Source organism: Sparus aurata, chromosome 7 (genome assembly GCF_900880675.1).
Source record: "Sparus aurata chromosome 7, fSpaAur1.1, whole genome shotgun sequence".
NCBI classification, from domain to species: domain Eukaryota; kingdom Metazoa; phylum Chordata; class Actinopteri; order Spariformes; family Sparidae; genus Sparus; species Sparus aurata.
The window spans coordinates 9,141,127-9,157,229 of record NC_044193.1 but is presented as its reverse complement, the minus strand read 5'-3'; the positions used below and the strand labels follow the sequence as shown (position 1 = coordinate 9,157,229).

At 39.7% G+C, this 16,103-nt stretch overlaps 2 protein-coding genes across 8 annotated transcripts; one reads left to right on the top strand and one right to left on the bottom strand.

The window, feature by feature from the left end:
- Positions 1 to 35: 35 nt before the first annotated feature.
- pabpc1l (poly(A) binding protein, cytoplasmic 1-like) lies at positions 36 to 8,195 on the top strand. Of its 5 annotated transcripts, none has more exons than XM_030423664.1 (17): positions 36 to 192; positions 1,013 to 1,217; positions 1,570 to 1,763; positions 2,129 to 2,244; positions 2,478 to 2,558; positions 2,860 to 2,999; positions 3,132 to 3,226; positions 3,471 to 3,608; positions 3,906 to 4,001; positions 5,162 to 5,422; positions 5,871 to 5,958; positions 6,042 to 6,161; positions 6,248 to 6,384; positions 6,529 to 6,634; positions 6,732 to 6,862; positions 7,026 to 7,101; positions 8,177 to 8,195. In XM_030423664.1, exons 2-16 carry the CDS (start codon positions 1,025 to 1,027, stop codon positions 7,086 to 7,088), a joined length of 1,959 nt encoding a protein of 652 aa, XP_030279524.1. In that variant the 5' UTR covers positions 36 to 192; positions 1,013 to 1,024; the 3' UTR covers positions 7,089 to 7,101; positions 8,177 to 8,195. The 5 variants fall into 5 exon arrangements, with proteins under 5 accessions (XP_030279524.1, XP_030279523.1, XP_030279522.1 ...); XM_030423663.1 differs by lacking the exon at positions 8,177 to 8,195 and adding an exon at positions 7,435 to 7,629; XM_030423662.1 differs by lacking the exon at positions 8,177 to 8,195 and having other exon boundaries at positions 7,026 to 7,629.
- A 599-nt stretch (positions 8,196 to 8,794) lies between these two features.
- On the bottom strand, positions 8,795 to 15,738 carry LOC115585354 (RNA-binding protein 39). Of its 3 annotated transcripts, none has more exons than XM_030423667.1 (15): positions 15,498 to 15,738; positions 14,600 to 14,657; positions 12,968 to 13,017; positions 12,659 to 12,850; positions 12,263 to 12,316; positions 11,983 to 12,100; positions 11,734 to 11,892; positions 11,384 to 11,521; positions 11,221 to 11,286; positions 10,933 to 11,137; positions 10,294 to 10,380; positions 10,093 to 10,189; positions 9,642 to 9,747; positions 9,454 to 9,532; positions 8,795 to 9,346 (listed from the first exon to the last, which is right to left on the bottom strand). In XM_030423667.1, exons 2-15 carry the CDS (start codon positions 14,648 to 14,650, stop codon positions 9,246 to 9,248), a joined length of 1,503 nt encoding a protein of 500 aa, XP_030279527.1. In that variant the 5' UTR covers positions 14,651 to 14,657; positions 15,498 to 15,738; the 3' UTR covers positions 8,795 to 9,245. The 3 variants fall into 3 exon arrangements, with proteins under 3 accessions (XP_030279527.1, XP_030279530.1, XP_030279529.1); XM_030423670.1 differs by having other exon boundaries at positions 11,740 to 11,892; XM_030423669.1 differs by having other exon boundaries at positions 15,636 to 15,718.
- Positions 15,739 to 16,103: the final 365 nt, after the last annotated feature.

The window sequence follows — 16,103 nt, the reverse complement described above, 5'->3', positions numbered from 1 at the left end:
CGTCAGTCAGCGTGCGCTCTCATGGGCTTAATTAAAAATGATACGCGCGGAGGAATCATGCAGGTGTTCCACGGTCATAATTAAACGAATACAACGTCCCGCCCGTGTGGAAAAAAAGTGGACATCGCTCACAACCTGCTACACTGAAAAAACGTACATCAGATTTACGACGCACTGGCTGTATGAAAAGTAGTAAGTAACGTTAATTTTGGAGACATTTTCATCCGGTTCTGTAATCAAGTTTGAGTTGTTTCACCTGCAGCAGACACCGAAGGAGTTTTGTCACAAGTGCAACAGGAACGGTTGTAACTTTAGCTAACTTAAGCTAGCTCTCAGTTGGGAAGTCATTTTAACTATTTTTTTTGAACCAATGGTTTATTTCAAAGTCACTTCCCTGAATTCCCTTTAGCTTGATATGCTATTTTATTTAAGGGAAGCTAACGTTATGATATAAGAAAATAAAAATAATAAAACAAGATAAATGTTCATTTACGTCTCACCTTTTCCCGCTAATAATTGTTTTTACTTTTATCTTCTCTTGCAATCTTTTTTAAAAGTAAGATCCTTATATGAAGATCATTTAACCACACATTAAGGGGGATCTTTACGTACACATACTTTATTAGGTCCACTTTCCGAACACTAATGCAGTCTATTGCGTGAGATGTTGGTGAAGTTCATGAATGTTGTTTTTCAGAGGTTTTGATTCAACGTCACGATCTCATGCTACTGAATTGTCTTATACTGAAAGGTGTTTATGTAATTTAGTCAGCATTGTATGTGTTGTGTCTCTGTCCATAAGGATTTAGTAACTAAAAAACATCCATATGCACAAATATAGACTTTCATTATTTCATTACACAACTTCTTCCAAGCACAGACTAACATGTCTTCATCTAACTCTTTCCAGTAGGATGAATGCACATGCACACTACTCAAAATTAGTTAGGGATATGGGTGCATATGGATATGCAATATCTTCCTAACATAACATTCTCCTTTCCGACACTAGCAGTAACCCAAGATGAACAGCAGTGGACCTGCATATCCCCTCGCCTCCTTGTATGTAGGAGACCTGCATGCTGATGTTACAGAGGCCATGCTCTACCAGAAATTCTCACCTGCTGGACCCATCATGTCAATCCGTGTCTGCCGGGACATCATCACCCGCAGATCACTGGGATATGCCTACATTAATTTCCAGCAACCAGCTGATGGTATGGTACCTGTTTTGACCGAATCAACCCATATTCAATCTTCTCTTTATGTTCCCTGCAACTTGTAACTATGATTTTTGCATCCAGGAAAGATTCTGCTGGCATTTGATAATTGGCTGGGGCAATAAAACATACTAAAAGATGCTAAAATGGCCACTGTGCCACATGGTGTCACCCACTATAGACCTATAGCAATGATCTAGTATTACAGACATAAGCAACGCCTTTCAAATATATGATTTAAAAGAATTGGATGTATTCTGAAATTATCCAGTGAGAGGTCTGTGAGGGTATTTTTGTATAATTCTCAGTGATGTTTTCTATTTTTTAAATTGTTTCAAAATTATTTTAGCGGAGTGCGCCCTCGATACAATGAACTACGATGTTATCAAGGGCCGGCCTATCCGAATAATGTGGTCTCAGCGAGACCCAGGACTAAGGAAGTCTGGTGTAGGAAACATCTTCATCAAGAACATGGATGAGTCTATTGACAACAAGGCACTGTATGACACCTTCTCAGCCTTCGGCAATATTTTGTCTTGCAAGGTGAGTGGCCTGGGTCATCCTTTTGATGACTGCATGGTTTATAGACAGCCATTTGTTATGCATAGTGTGTATTAAGCAGATGTTTGATAATGCACTTCATACAATTTGGGGGTGATAAATGTTGTAAACAAAACTGGTTAGTGCAATGAAATCTTTACACATGCTTAACAATAATACTCATAACTAATTCCATTATTATAACAGTTTGCTTCAAATAATTTGGACAACTGGAGTTTTTAAAAACAATAAGGAGATTATCTGATCATAATGACGGTAGAATTATCACCCAGCCCTGTGCAGGAGTACATATCTTTAAAAACTGAAATCTCTGAAATGTTCCTGATTTAAAGCCTCTGTCGTTGTAGGTTGTGTGTGATGAGAAGGGATCCAAAGGCTATGGCTTTGTTCACTTTGAGACTCATGAGGCTGCAAACCGGGCCATTGACACCATGAATGGGATGTTGCTGAATGATAGGAAAGTGTGAGTAAACTAAACATCATTTATTTTACAAGCTTAAGTTTGTTTATAAAGGAAAAAAATGTTATTTAAAAAAAAAAGTAGAGAAGAGAGTAGTGCTCGTAGGACTGAGTAGCACAGAATATACTGTATATTTCTGTTAACTATACAAACTGTCAAAAAATGCTGAATACTTTGATATGATTTGAGGACGTCAGACTTCTTGCAGATGACTTTTCCATGTGTTTTTTGCTCAGTGAAGCGACACGTATTCAGTTGGAATCTGTCAACGCAAAGGCCCATTCCCTGGGGGAAAAATGTCAGTTCTCCCTCCATAGGTCAGTGAGTAGGTAGGATGAATGTTAAGGTTCGTTGTCTTTGTGTGTCAAGGAATTTTAGGACTAAACAGGCAAAGCAAGATCATCAGAAAGGTTTCATGTCCCTGCAGTGTAGGAGAAATAAAGATGAATATGCACTTTTTTTTGTTGACATGTTTTTTTTTTTTGTGTCTGTCCTGACCAATTGTCCTGCTCAGCAAAACAGGACAAAGCAAATGACCATGCTGGGATTGTTTTAATTTTCTGCTTGGTTTCTTTACTTTATTCATTCCCCTGGTCGTGTGTTTGATTCTGTCTGCAGCTTTGTTGGCCACTTTAAGTCCCGCAAGGAAAGGGAGGTGGAGTTTGGCACCAAAGCTATGAAGTTCACCAATGTTTACATCAAAAACTTTGGTGAAGACTACAATGATGAGAAACTCAAGGAAGTCTTCTCTGCATTTGGTAAGAAAGCGCAGTTTTCTTTTATTCTGTATGTTGCTTCTAACCCATTAGGGGGGGCCCTAGTATTCAGTTTATATAATTAACACTTTGCATATGAGACAGTTACAGACTGGTTTGTGCTCAAAATCTTAGGAAGGACCCTCAGTGTCCGGGTGATGAAGGATGAGAGGGGCCGTTCACGAGGATTTGGCTTTGTAAACTATGCTAACCATGAGGATGCTCAGAAGGTAGTGTGTGGCAAGTTTCTATGTCCACTCAGATTGTTTTCCTGCCAACAGAAGCAGTTAATCTAAGGCTGAGCCTGCAGCATTGACTCACTATTTTACAGCCAAGGTAGATTTAATTCCCTGCATTAATACAGCCACCTTAAGAAGTCAATATTTCAGTCAGATATCAGGTAATTAAACTTTACCACCATGACCACCTTTTGTCCTGTACAGGTCAAATGTTAATGCTCCTCTTGTTCCCCAGGCGGTCAGTGAAATGAATGGAAAGGAAATCAATGGGAAAATGGTCTACGTAGGTCGGGCTCAGAAGCGGCTGGAGCGCCAAGGAGAGCTCAAGCGCAAGTTTGATCAGATCAAACAGGACCGAATCCAGCGCTATCAGGTGCTGCTGCATTCTGTGCATACTGTCAGGCTGTTGTCAATCAAGGTTGAACAATGACTCCTATTGCTAAAGATCTCTTTAGAGTTGATATTTAAAATATTTGGAAAGGGTCATTAGTGGTCACAAAGTCGGCCTTATCTTAGTTGTTGATATAGATGTTTATTTCCACAAAGTATGTTAGATGAGCACATACTCTTGCAACACCTTGCTTACAGTAACACTGGACAGAGAAAATAATTTAGAAAATGTAATGTAGAAAATTAAACTGAATGCATTTCTTACTCTCTCTGATTACAGGGGGTGAATCTGTATGTGAAGAACCTGGACGATAGCATAGATGATGAGAGACTCCGGAAGGAGTTTGCCCCTTATGGCACCATCACCAGTGCCAAGGTATTGTAATGACATGACACTCAGGCCTTCTTCAATGAAATTTGCAACTTCACACATCCTACAATCTTTGTATTTCTTTAGAAGGCCTTGCCAACACCATTTACAAGGATCAGTATCCATATTGTCTAAATGGACTAAGTTGGCGTTGTCACTGGACAAAACTAACAATGGGATTCAGTGTTTATAAGTGTTGATGGTTCAAGGTGATAAAACACAGACTTGCACATTGAAGCACAAACTTTGAACACATATACAGTTATTTAAGCATGTACACATTTTTATAGAAATTCTGGAAATTTGTGTAGCTTTTATTTAACTTTTCATCTGGGTAATGTTAACAGCAGCACCACCAAAAAGGTGAGGATAATATGGATGGTGTCTTCATGTTGTAAGTTCAGCAATAGTTAAACACTGTCCCTCATCTAGGACTGCGCTGAGCACCAAACATAAATGATGTATACCTCTTCTCATCCTGTGCAACTCCAAACAAGATCTGCCCGTCGAGTGCAAAAACTGGATCCCAAGTCTTAAAGCTGAATAAGTGTTGAATAAGTGTTAAATAGCTTTATTCCAACATTGATTGCTATTTTAGAGTGCTTGGTGTCTCTCCTCCCCCTGCTTTTGAGGTCATCTAGAATTATTTTTATTTTTTTTGGTTTCCATGCCCATATATATGAGTTTATTCTTTTTCTTTTTTTTTAAATTATATTGTTTTTATTTTTTACTATAGTTTTTTTGTGATCTGTCCTTCGGCTGCTGTGGCACACCAATTTCCCTATTTGTGGGACAAAAAAGGAATACTGATTCTGATCAAATCAGCACAGAGAAATAAAAGGTGGTCCTGTCTGCTTTTGGAACACGCAAGGGGAGCAGGACCCTTCTAATCTGGTACCTGTACTGGCAAACTCCAACACTCCTGGTGATGGCTCATACGACCAAACATGCCAAGTGATGAAAAAATCTAGAACAAAGAGGCAAAGAGAGCTGCCTCGAAAAAAGAAAGGAGTCGTGGGAGTGTGATGAGGGAGAGGATTGTTATCTGCAAAATGAACAGGAAGTTTGTCAAAACGACAACAACACTTCCAGCAGCTGTACGTCTACATTTCTTGTTGTCAAGCATCTCTAACATTTCTGAATTTGAGTTTCTTTGTTTCCTGAAGGTCATGACAGATGGCTCCCAAAGCAAGGGCTTCGGCTTTGTCTGTTTCTCTTCACCCGAGGAGGCGACAAAAGCAGTAACTGAAATGAACGGAAGAATCGTTGCTACCAAACCGCTGTATGTGGCTCTGGCTCAGCGGAGGGAGGAGCGTAAAGCAATCCTGACCAATAAATACATGCAGAGACTCGCCACCTTGAGGACCATGACAAGTCCGATCATAGACTCATACCAGCAGACTGGATACTACATGACTGTACCACAGGTTTGAACTTTTATTTGATCCCAATTTTGTGTATTTGTTCGTAATTCGATACTGAAGTAATAAAAAAGCAATAGGACAGGCAAAAACTCAAAGATACTCTTGAAAACACAAGGATATCACTCTCGGCAGGACCAGCAGGTTTGCCAAAAAAAGAGACTGTAGTACACACGCACAAGATGGAATTAAAATGACTGTCCAGGGCAGATAATGTCCGAATCTCCCAACCTCCTGACCAGATGTTAATACAGTCTGAATGGGCCTCTAGATGTATTTCACAGGAGTTGGGTTGCTGGCAGGTGCAAATTCAGGATCCTGATTCAATTGACATGTGTTGTGCAGCGTAACAAGTCTAACTTCTGTAATTCCCTCAACATCACATGACAATAATTATAACTGATCCAGTTATTGACCTGCAATTTGACTCCTGTACTGGTTATTTATCTTGTAGCCTCCCTCTCGCTCCTTCTACAACCACAATGCTGTCAGCAACATGAGGCCAGTGCCACGTTGGGCAGGACAACCAACCCGAATACAGGGTGAATGGATCATTTGTTTAAATGCTCAAATGGCTATGTGTTTACAGGCAGTGTGTTATAAAGGTCATCGCCCATGTTTTAAGGTCCCTACACAGCCCAGTATGTCGGTGGTTCTGCTCCCCGTCGCGGATCGACTGCCATCGCTACAGTCAGACAGGCCTCCACCCAGGCTCCACGCATCGTCAGCTCCACGCACAAGATGAGTATGTACAAGATCTATGTCAACACATTCTGAGCTGTGCCATTACGTGGATGGTAGCATCTGACATGTGTAATGTCTTTTAATTAGATAACATTGGGACCCAGACTGTAGGAGGGCGTACTGACATGCCTGGTGTGACCAGAAACAGCCAGTACAAGTACTCGTCTGCAGTGAGAAACGCCCAGCAGGTCATTACTATACCTGCACCCATGACAAGACTTCAGGTACCTTAAGCTTGATTAATGCCTGTGTGATGATTCAGTGCCATAACTTCGGCATAGAGGCACAGATTCAAATTCAAAAGTAAAGTATAGTCAAGACATATCTTCAGGAGATAGTCATTGGAGTAATGTTGTCGTTGTCCTTAGGTTGTTCCTGCACCTGTGATGGAGCCTCCCGTACACATTGGACCAGAGCCACTGACTGCCTCCATGTTGGCTGCAGCTCCACTAATGGATCAAAAACAGCTTCTTGGTGTGGCATCAATCAGTTCTGCCCCTTTGTGTCCTCTTTCAAAACTGAAGCAACTTGTATATTTTTGTTTGTTGTCTTTCTCTGCTGTGATACACAGGGGAGCGACTGTATCCTATGATCCATGCCCTTCACCCAAACTTGGCTGGTAAAATTACTGGGATGCTGCTGGAGATTGACAACTCGGAGCTGCTGCACATGCTGGAGTCGCCCGAGTCCCTGCACTCTAAGGTATAATTATGTTCACTTTTCTTCAGGCTGTCTTTTATAGACTGTATTTCTCATGTTTAACGTAGACATGCTTGATGTATGCTTGACTTGATGTACAGACTTTAGGGGTATCAATGATGAGACTGGTGTTGGTAAATGATTTCTTTCACTTTCCTTTGGTTAGGTTGACGAGGCAATTGCTGTCCTGCAGGCTCATCAGGTGAAGGAATGCTCGCCTACTAAGTGAAGAGCCCTTTCAGGTCAGAAAGGACAACGTTCAGACAAGTCATGCTGTGAGAAAACTCAACACACACCTGTGTGAAGCCCTGCCCAGTCCCTTAAGGTTTTGCAAATATCTCGAATTATTTGCTTATTGGTTAAATTAATGTAGTTTTGTTCTTCACTCTGTGAAATCCATAAAATGCTCCAATACTTCTGAGTGAAACATCAGGAAGTAGGAACTATTGTGATGATCACTGTTCAATATTTCAGAAGAATCCTGCACAGCTGTGTTTCATTAAAAAATGTGCTAAATTGCAGACATTAAATGTCATCACAAAACTAAGACTTAACCATCTAAATGTTTTTTCCAGATGTCAACGACTTTCTGGAGGAGGAAAAAAATTGGGGGGGAAAAAAAAGAGTAAAATTATCAAAAAAGAAAAAAAAAAAGTAAGGGGAAAAAATAAAAGAAAATAGAAAAATGTTGACAGTAGAGATTTGTTAAAACAATTTTGTTGTTGTAATACCTTTTGTTAGAAGATAAAGTTTCCAGTATATGCATTAAACCCGTCTTGTGTCGTTTGTTAAAGACCGAAGGTCAATGCATGGTGAATTATTGGAAGTGTTTCATGGTTTTACACAGGAAAATGAGGACTAAGCTGGTTGTATGGGGAAATGTCTATCTGTTTAACCATCCCACCTCCATTAAAGGACAATTCCAGCACCTGTCACTCAGAAGCAGGGATGGGCAGATAAAGCCTAGTGAAGATTTGGAGCATCAAACTTGGTGGCATGTAAAGCTTAAAGCAGCCATTCAAGGCTAACCCCTTTTGGTCTAGTGTCATATGTGCAATCAAAGTCCAAGAAATAGTTTATTGTTCATGCTTTTCACAGGCTGTAATATTTGAGTGGTTTCATTTCACGGGTAGATTTTTGTACTAAGTAAAAAGAAGTGTTAAGTGCTGTAAACTTTCTGCAACCTTTATGCAACAACTATTTATATAATGCATGTCACAATAGCCTCAGGGTTTCATGGATATTCATGTCAAATCTTTTGCAAGATCCCATGACTGAAAGTTTTAACATTACACTTTCAAATAAAATCCACGACAGGAACTGGGAGATGTCCTGAATTCTGTAAGAGTTGGCGAACACGATTATGGATGATGACCCCGTTCATGAATGCGTCTACCTGAGTCACTTATAGTCGTAAGTAATGATGGTTGTCCACAACGGAGACAACCATATATAAACAAAGTGTTTTATTCTGTTATGGCATTAAAAAGAAGTCAATCTTTTTGATTAAAATGTCTTCACCATAAATATAGTGAACCTTAAACATTGTGGTCTATCATAAGACTCCAGGGTGTGTTCAAAAATCTGAAGTGTGACTGAACACTGACCTTGAAATTGGCAGGTCTACCAAACCTCAATATTTTAGTGCCAGCTCTATAGGAAGTAGTGTAAACACTACATTTAAAATAGTTTAATTCCCTTATTCATCTGAATTTTACATCAGGTTCTCACTAATTGCTAAACATCAGCACTTTGTAACTACCAACATGAGTTAACACTAACTTTTGTATGCACTGAATTTAACTCTTATTTAAAATGACAAAAGGAAACTTGTATTAAGAAACAGGGCAAATGCTGTGATAAGCCTTTAATTAAAAGGTATTTTTAAAGTTGGATCCGGAATGACAAATGGCCAAAAAGGGGACAAAAACTGAATTGTCAAATTTGCCAAAGTTTATTGGGAGCCTTCATACAAAAAATGAAATTATGGCTGTAAAAAGTTACAAAGGATTATTGTCGACATTGATATACTTTTGGCATTTAAGGCCTATTAACCCAACACATTTCTGTAACTCTTTGCAATTTACCTTGAATCTAAAACTGTTGATTTAAACAAGCAGATAAGACAGGAATATTTAAAAACATACAGACCAATAGATACCTGCAGATTACTTCTCAGTGGTAGTTTACAACACAAAACCACAAAATCTGAAAAGCAACTCAAAAAAAAGGAAAAAAAAAGAACTGCCTAATTGTCAATGGTGAACACATGAACTTGAGGCAACTTTTATTACACACAGCCAACTAATTTCAATGCATCTGTCTTAATGACATTTCCATTAATGCAAACAAATGTATTTACAGACTTTTATAAGCATGTCTCAGACTATCGGCGTGTCGGCATTAGAAGCTGCTTCGCTGTTACTGAATCAGGGAAAAGGTTGTGGTAGGTTGGTAGGGGAACATAGGCAGCTGTTATCATTTTGCCTGTGAACGAAAGAATAAAAAAATAATTAAAATCTAGACAACTGTCAGCATTAGGTTTTTACCGTTCTATTTTGTAGGATTAAAAATCAAGCGGCATCATTACACACCTGCAAACCAGCGTCCATGAAGTGCGTTTACAGTTGCCATTGCTGCTGGTATTGAGGGACACTTCACGTACACATTACCCTGGATGAAAAAGAAAGGACAAAAGATTACTATCAAATGTCCATACTCCTTGGATCAACTGGAACATGAACATTACTTATCTGCCTCTAATACAACTGTGTCAACTTACTTGGGTCGAGTTCTTATCAACGTAAATGTGAACAATTCCTCCATGTTTGTTGCACTCCTCGATGACATCATCTTGGATCTCATTGGCCCAGCTGGGATCGTTTTCTCTGAAAAACAAGTTTGGTCGTGTTTAATCGTAGGGCTTTAACAATCTTAAATGGCTGGAATCCCAACAAAACAAGACAATTTAAAGAATAGGTTCACATTTTCCAAGTCCGTCCTTAATAAAAGACATTACAGACTTGCCCCACATGTTCATTTAAGTACTTGCTGTAATTGCTACTTGCTTTGACCATATGGGGGGGCAAAAATCCACATTCCTCATTTGTTATAAAAATGACTTCACTGCCAGACAGAAAATTATAGAGATTGAAAACTAATGTTCATTTGGACATGGGAGAGTTTAAAGATGAGCTTAAAACCGTGTGAACCCAACAAAATGATGTCCTTACGCTTGTGGGTTGAAGAGGTTGGACAGCTGAAGGCAGTGTGTGGCCAGTGGCTGTGATGGGAGGTTCAGGGCTTGACTTGGAGCTGGAGTTGGAACGGCTGAAAACAAAAACAATCATTTGTCACCAGATTCTCTATCTCCAAAAAAAAAAAAAAATTGAATAAAACACACACACAAAATGTTTTCCATCATCAAGACTCACCAGGGGGAGCAGCAATGTTTCCGAAGGGTATGGACCCGGTCATCTGCAGAGCCTGCTGAGCAGCAGGAGGGATCTTCAAACCAGTTCCTGTGGAGGAGGTAACACAGATTATGACATTTAAAAAGCAGACCACAGTTGGATGAGATCAATGTCCTTTCCCTTAGCACACAGCAGTGGAAAATGAAGAAAATGACTATCGACAGCTTATAACTGTTCCATTTTTATTCACCATGCAGTGACAATCAGGTTCTGGCACCAGATCAAAATGTACTAATAAACCAACTAGTAGGGAAACTCTGACACATCCAGCCATAAAGCTGAAGGGCTGCATAGAATTATAATTTCTCACTGCTCGTGAATCTACAGACTGTTCTGAATTTGAGTCAATAGCCAGTGTATTGATCAAAATTGGAGTACAAGCCAGAGCACTTTTTTTTCCATGTCTGTCAGACAAACACTCAAAATTTGTCAAACAAATGACGTCCTCTTCAGAATATCTGCAATCATTTTCACCTGGAACAAAATGTCCGAAAGTTCCCCAGTGACAAAGTGACTGAGGCTTATTTGGACTTCCTTTAAAAGGGGATTTTTTTTTTAGCCCTGTGCTGTCCATACAGAAATGATGCAGGAGCAACGAACCTTCTGCTAGTCGAGCCATTAGCTGTAGACGTCCTGTGGTGCCCAGGTCGATGCCAGTCCTCTCTAGTTCATCGTTGTCCAGGAACGAGCTGGCTGTTGATGAGTCAGAGCGCTCTGTAACATGCCCAACCTTCATCGGGCGTCCAGCCAGCTCAAAGCCATTCAGTTGCTCCAAGGCCTTTTTTGCGCATTCGGCATCTGCAAACTTTACATAAACAGAAGAGATTAAGAGTCAAATAAGCTACCAACACTACAGCGCTGTAAATAACATACAGAAGCTTTGATTACCGATATGAAGCCGTATCCTTTGGATCGTCCAGTCTCACTGTCCATCATCAGCTGGATTCCTTCAATCTTTGGGACCAAAACACAACGATATTTAAAAAAGGACTGCACTGAATGCAACTACACAATTAGTAAAAGCCTGACATTTTTTAAACTTGCTCCTGACCTTTCCAAAAGGCTCAAAGATCCCTCGCAGCATCTCTTCAGTAATGTTGAAGTGCAGCGAGCCCACGTACAGCCTCATTGGACCTGAACTGCCCTTCTGCAGATTATTGGCAGCGGCTGCAGCTCTGTTTTTCTCTGCCTGTAATCACATTAAAGGCATTACATCAATTCAGTTCTTCATTGTGGAAATGCTGCAGTGGTTTCAGTGTGGTTTTGTCACCTATTTACAAACATTTAATTACATAATTGTCTTGGAAATGAGACTAGTTAATGTGAATGGCAGCTATCTATTAATATGTTCAGTCACATTAGATGAAGATCTAGTTGCAGTTTATATTTAGATGAAGTTACCATAACCTGTGAGGCCTGTACAATGATGGGAACTCCCAAAAGCCTCTGGCCGGTCAATCCAATCGCCAGTGGTACAGAAGAGGCCTCAACAAACTCGATGTATGCGATACCCTTCGATCTTCTGGAGTTTCTGTCCGAGATCATCCTCACGTCTCTCACCTACAGAAGACAATCAGAGGATTTAAAACATTGCTCCTACGTACAGACACACTGGACTATACATGACAATAACTTTAAAAATCAACTGACTTTTCCAACAGCTGAGAAGAAATCTTCCAGGTCTCGAGCTCTGATTCTTGCAGCAAGCTGCATGCAGAAAACTGTGCGGGCATCTCTCTCCTCTGGTGTTAGATTGTCAATTGGTGCCCTTGAAAAAAAAAAAACGGAGGAAAAAACACAACCATTACATAATGCCAGAATGCCTCTGGAAACATTAAAATGGTAAACAGCAATAGTTGTCATACGATTTCTTAAATAAAAATATATTCTTTAAAAAAACTCAAATGAGTTTCAACAAAATCATTCTTACCTGATGGGACTCTTTTCTTTTCTGAAGGGGCTCCGACTTTTGGAACGTTTTCGGCTAAAATATAAAAGAAGGAGGATTACTTTTTCAGTTTCAAATAAAGCTTTGAAGAAAAGCGTGTGTGCATCATGTAACGCAACTGTGGTACTCTTGGTGTAAAAACTTGCAGTCTGTTCACTGTTACAGAGTCATTAATATTACCAATGGCACCAAGTGTGTATGGAAAAAGGGAGGTGAAAAAAAGAAGAAAAAAAACACCTCTAAAAAAATAATACTGATCAATTCATCATGTTTACCTATGACCGAAATAATAAACTCAATTGAATTTACTACTACCGTGAGCTTCGTAAAAGTACTTAAAGGGGGGACTGCATGTAAAAGTTTAAAAGGGTGACATACATGGGACTCTTGCGTGCTTTGTATCGGCCAGAACGTTCCTTGCTTCGGGAGCGGCTGCGATGGCGCTCTCTGCTGCGGCTTCGTTTCTTTTCTCTGCTCTTGCTCCTCTTCTTGCCCTTCTTTCTGTCTCTGCTTTTGCTTCTTCTCTTCTTAGAGCCTGGGCTTCGGCTCCTGCTTCGGCTTCTCCTTTTCCTGAAAGATGTTACAGCACTGCTATCGTTGCGCAAAAGTAAACACACTTTGAATTCAATGAAAAGCTTTATGTGGTCCAGGGACATTAAGCTAAAATTAGCATATATTCAAACTTACTTCTTGCTCTGGTCGTCATGTCCATTTGCATGAGAGGACTTGATCTCATCCTAAGCAAGGTTGATAGAAGAACATCATGAGGACGTAGATGAAACATTTCAAGTCGTCAAGGTAAAGGGGATGGGGTGGGACAAGAGAAAATGCAGAATATATTCAATTAATAATAATACTTCAAATGTTCTACTGTCATGTCTGGACAGTGTCCTCTCCACCACCCCAATAGCTTCCCATCCCACTCCTGGTTATCTATTCTTTTTTTCTTTTTTTTCATAAACAAGGCTGCTCAGTACTTAATGCAACAAAGCAAAGTTAAGGGAGAGTGTCCAACATATTAGCTGAGTTCAGGAAGCTTTCACAGTAGTCAGATCATCTCCACCATTCCCCCTTCTAATAGGTCGTACCAATGCCACTGCCACTATTTGTGCCTAATCATGTGACCACGCATGGCCCACGACCACTAAAAGAGATCCTGTGTGGTTGGTGTCAGTCCAGTGATCTTCACCCATTTTCGTTCTTGGACTGTAAGAGCTCGATGCCACCTCTGTCACACATCTTGCCCTGAAGCAAACAGGGATTCACACTTCTTAGTAATATTGACGCCCATGAAAATAAATGAATAAATTAAAGAAAAAAAAAAGAAAGAAATCCATAAATTCAGCCACGGTTACACTTCCATTATCTGTAGTTTGCATCATTTATATTTCTGATAAATACTTCCAACCTTCAGACTTAAATAATTAACTACTGGAAAAAAAAAACTCAGTTTATAAAACAATGATGCTACAAGTATCTATTTTACAGTCATTCTATTAATATATCAATATCTGTGGTATTGTGTAGCATGCAAAATCAAGATGCTGATCACATTACAGTTGACTAATGCAAAGAGGCAGTATTCATATTTACATGTAATATAAAATATTCACCTGTTTTTTGCCATAAAATCATGGCATGGCTCGTGAAGCTCCACAACCGCACTTTCTACATTTTCAAGCATACTTATATCAGACCACAACCTTTTTCATTTTGAACAATTCAAGTTTGATCAAACAAAATTCAGTACCTTAGCTTGGGGACATCATTATTTTTTAAACATACATGATGATTCTTCAGAGGAATTTGGGGAAAGCTGAATCACTTCAAGCTGAATAGTACATTCCTGTCAAAGTCAACCACTGTTAACTGGGATTTAAACCTGATCATAAAGGAATGCATGCAGATTGTAAATCTGAATACTGCCTCCTTTGCTGGACAGGTAAGGATGGGCTTATCAACCATTGGCATTCACCTTGTTGCAACCGAATACGGATTGGATGTTCTAGGTTGAATCTCTTTTAGTCCTAAGGTGAACCACAGTACATCAGTATATGCACAATAACTACCTTCCTTTTTTTCACAGTTCACAGTGGAATCAAAGATGAATTCATGGGAGTAGAGGTGAGATATCATTAGGGAAGTCTATAAAGAGAGATAGATGTGGATTTATTTATAATTCTGTATTGCGTTTTAATACTCAATCACACCACAAAACATTCAAGAAAACTTTGTCACAGTAGCAAAAATATAAAAAGGACTCAAAGAGTAAATCATAACAGTGAACACAGGCCTCGTTTCTGTAATTCTGCAACCCACCTTTCTATATGGAGCCTCCAGCATGGCCTCTACGTCAAAATCATCAGCCATGATGATCCTGTGAAAAGGAGACAACTGTTACTACTTTACCAAGCAAAGACAAACTTATAACAAGAATAACCACTTGTGTGTATTGGATCTTTGTTTTGTGCTTGTTAGCAAACATTAAACATGGTTGGGTGGGGATTTATGCGGCCAGAAAATAATGTTTCACCGACAAAAATGTAAAGTGTGTGGCTTTCACAGCTTTCACTTAACCTGATGCACAACACATTTGTTTGCATTATCAGTAAGAGAAATCGCAGCAAAAACCAAACATTTATTAGTTAAAATCAGGTGTTTTTAGACACAGCGACTGAAAGTTAAATGAACATTTGCTAAAAATAAGTTGGATGGCAGCGATACGAGTCGGAGAGTCTCAAGGAGTTTGCCCTCACTTTCGTGATATTTCCTTAAAAATCACACATTTTAAGATGGATGCTACAAGTTTACAATACCAGTTTAGCCGACTTGTTTCACCAATCTCAACATCTGAGATTCAATGAAGTCCAACGGTAGTCATATTACATAAAAGGATAAACACGCGTTGCACCCAACACGAAGCTAATGCTAGCTAGCCGCCTCGACAAGCTAGGTCTGCGTCGTTAGATCGTTAGCTAGCGTTAGCTCGTTTCAATGACCCTTGTTATTATAAAACAACCGCTACGTCTGAGTGGTCTGATAACATATAGATCGATAAACATGTACGCTAAGCATCGATTTTTATCCTCATTGCTCCAAAAACAGTGGCCGACATTTCGTAAATGTTTACGTTGGGAAAACAAGCGGCGCGGGCCAATATGGCTAACTTCGTTTCCGCGGCAGCGACCTAGCTTTGAATAGCAAACATTGACGTTACCGTTTGTATTTGACGAAACGATGTTCCAAAGTCAAAATATGACGGAAAATGTGCAGCTGAAGAGACTCGCCTCGACGCCTCCCTCTCAGTGGACCACAGAAAGCTAAGATGCAATCACAATTTTCGAAGTTATGTAACCTTTTTTGTGATGTTAGCCACTATGCGTAGCAGGTCGTGGCCTGGTATCAAAATGCTCTCCTTCCTTCTTCTTCGTCTTCTTCCTCTACTCGACCTTTTACAGCAGCGCCAGTATTCAGTGTCGCCTTACCGCCACCTAGTGGAGCCGACCAGCAGTTCCTGGTCTCCACCCAGGAGGCAGAGTATCAGTGGTGGGCAGAGATGGACAGAGTACTCGACCCCAGTACTTGAGTAAGAGTACAAATACTAATGGTCAAAATGTACTCCGTTACAAGTAAAAGTAGCTCAGTTGACATGTTACTCGAGTAAGAGTAAAAAAGTACTTGCTTTTAAAGGTACTTAAGTATCCATAAGTACATGCTTTTAAATTTACTTTAAGTAAAAGTAAGAGTAAATTTCTTATTTTTCACATCAATGAATTACTATAGTTTTTTCTAAATGAATTTAAGGACCTTTTAACTCTTGTTT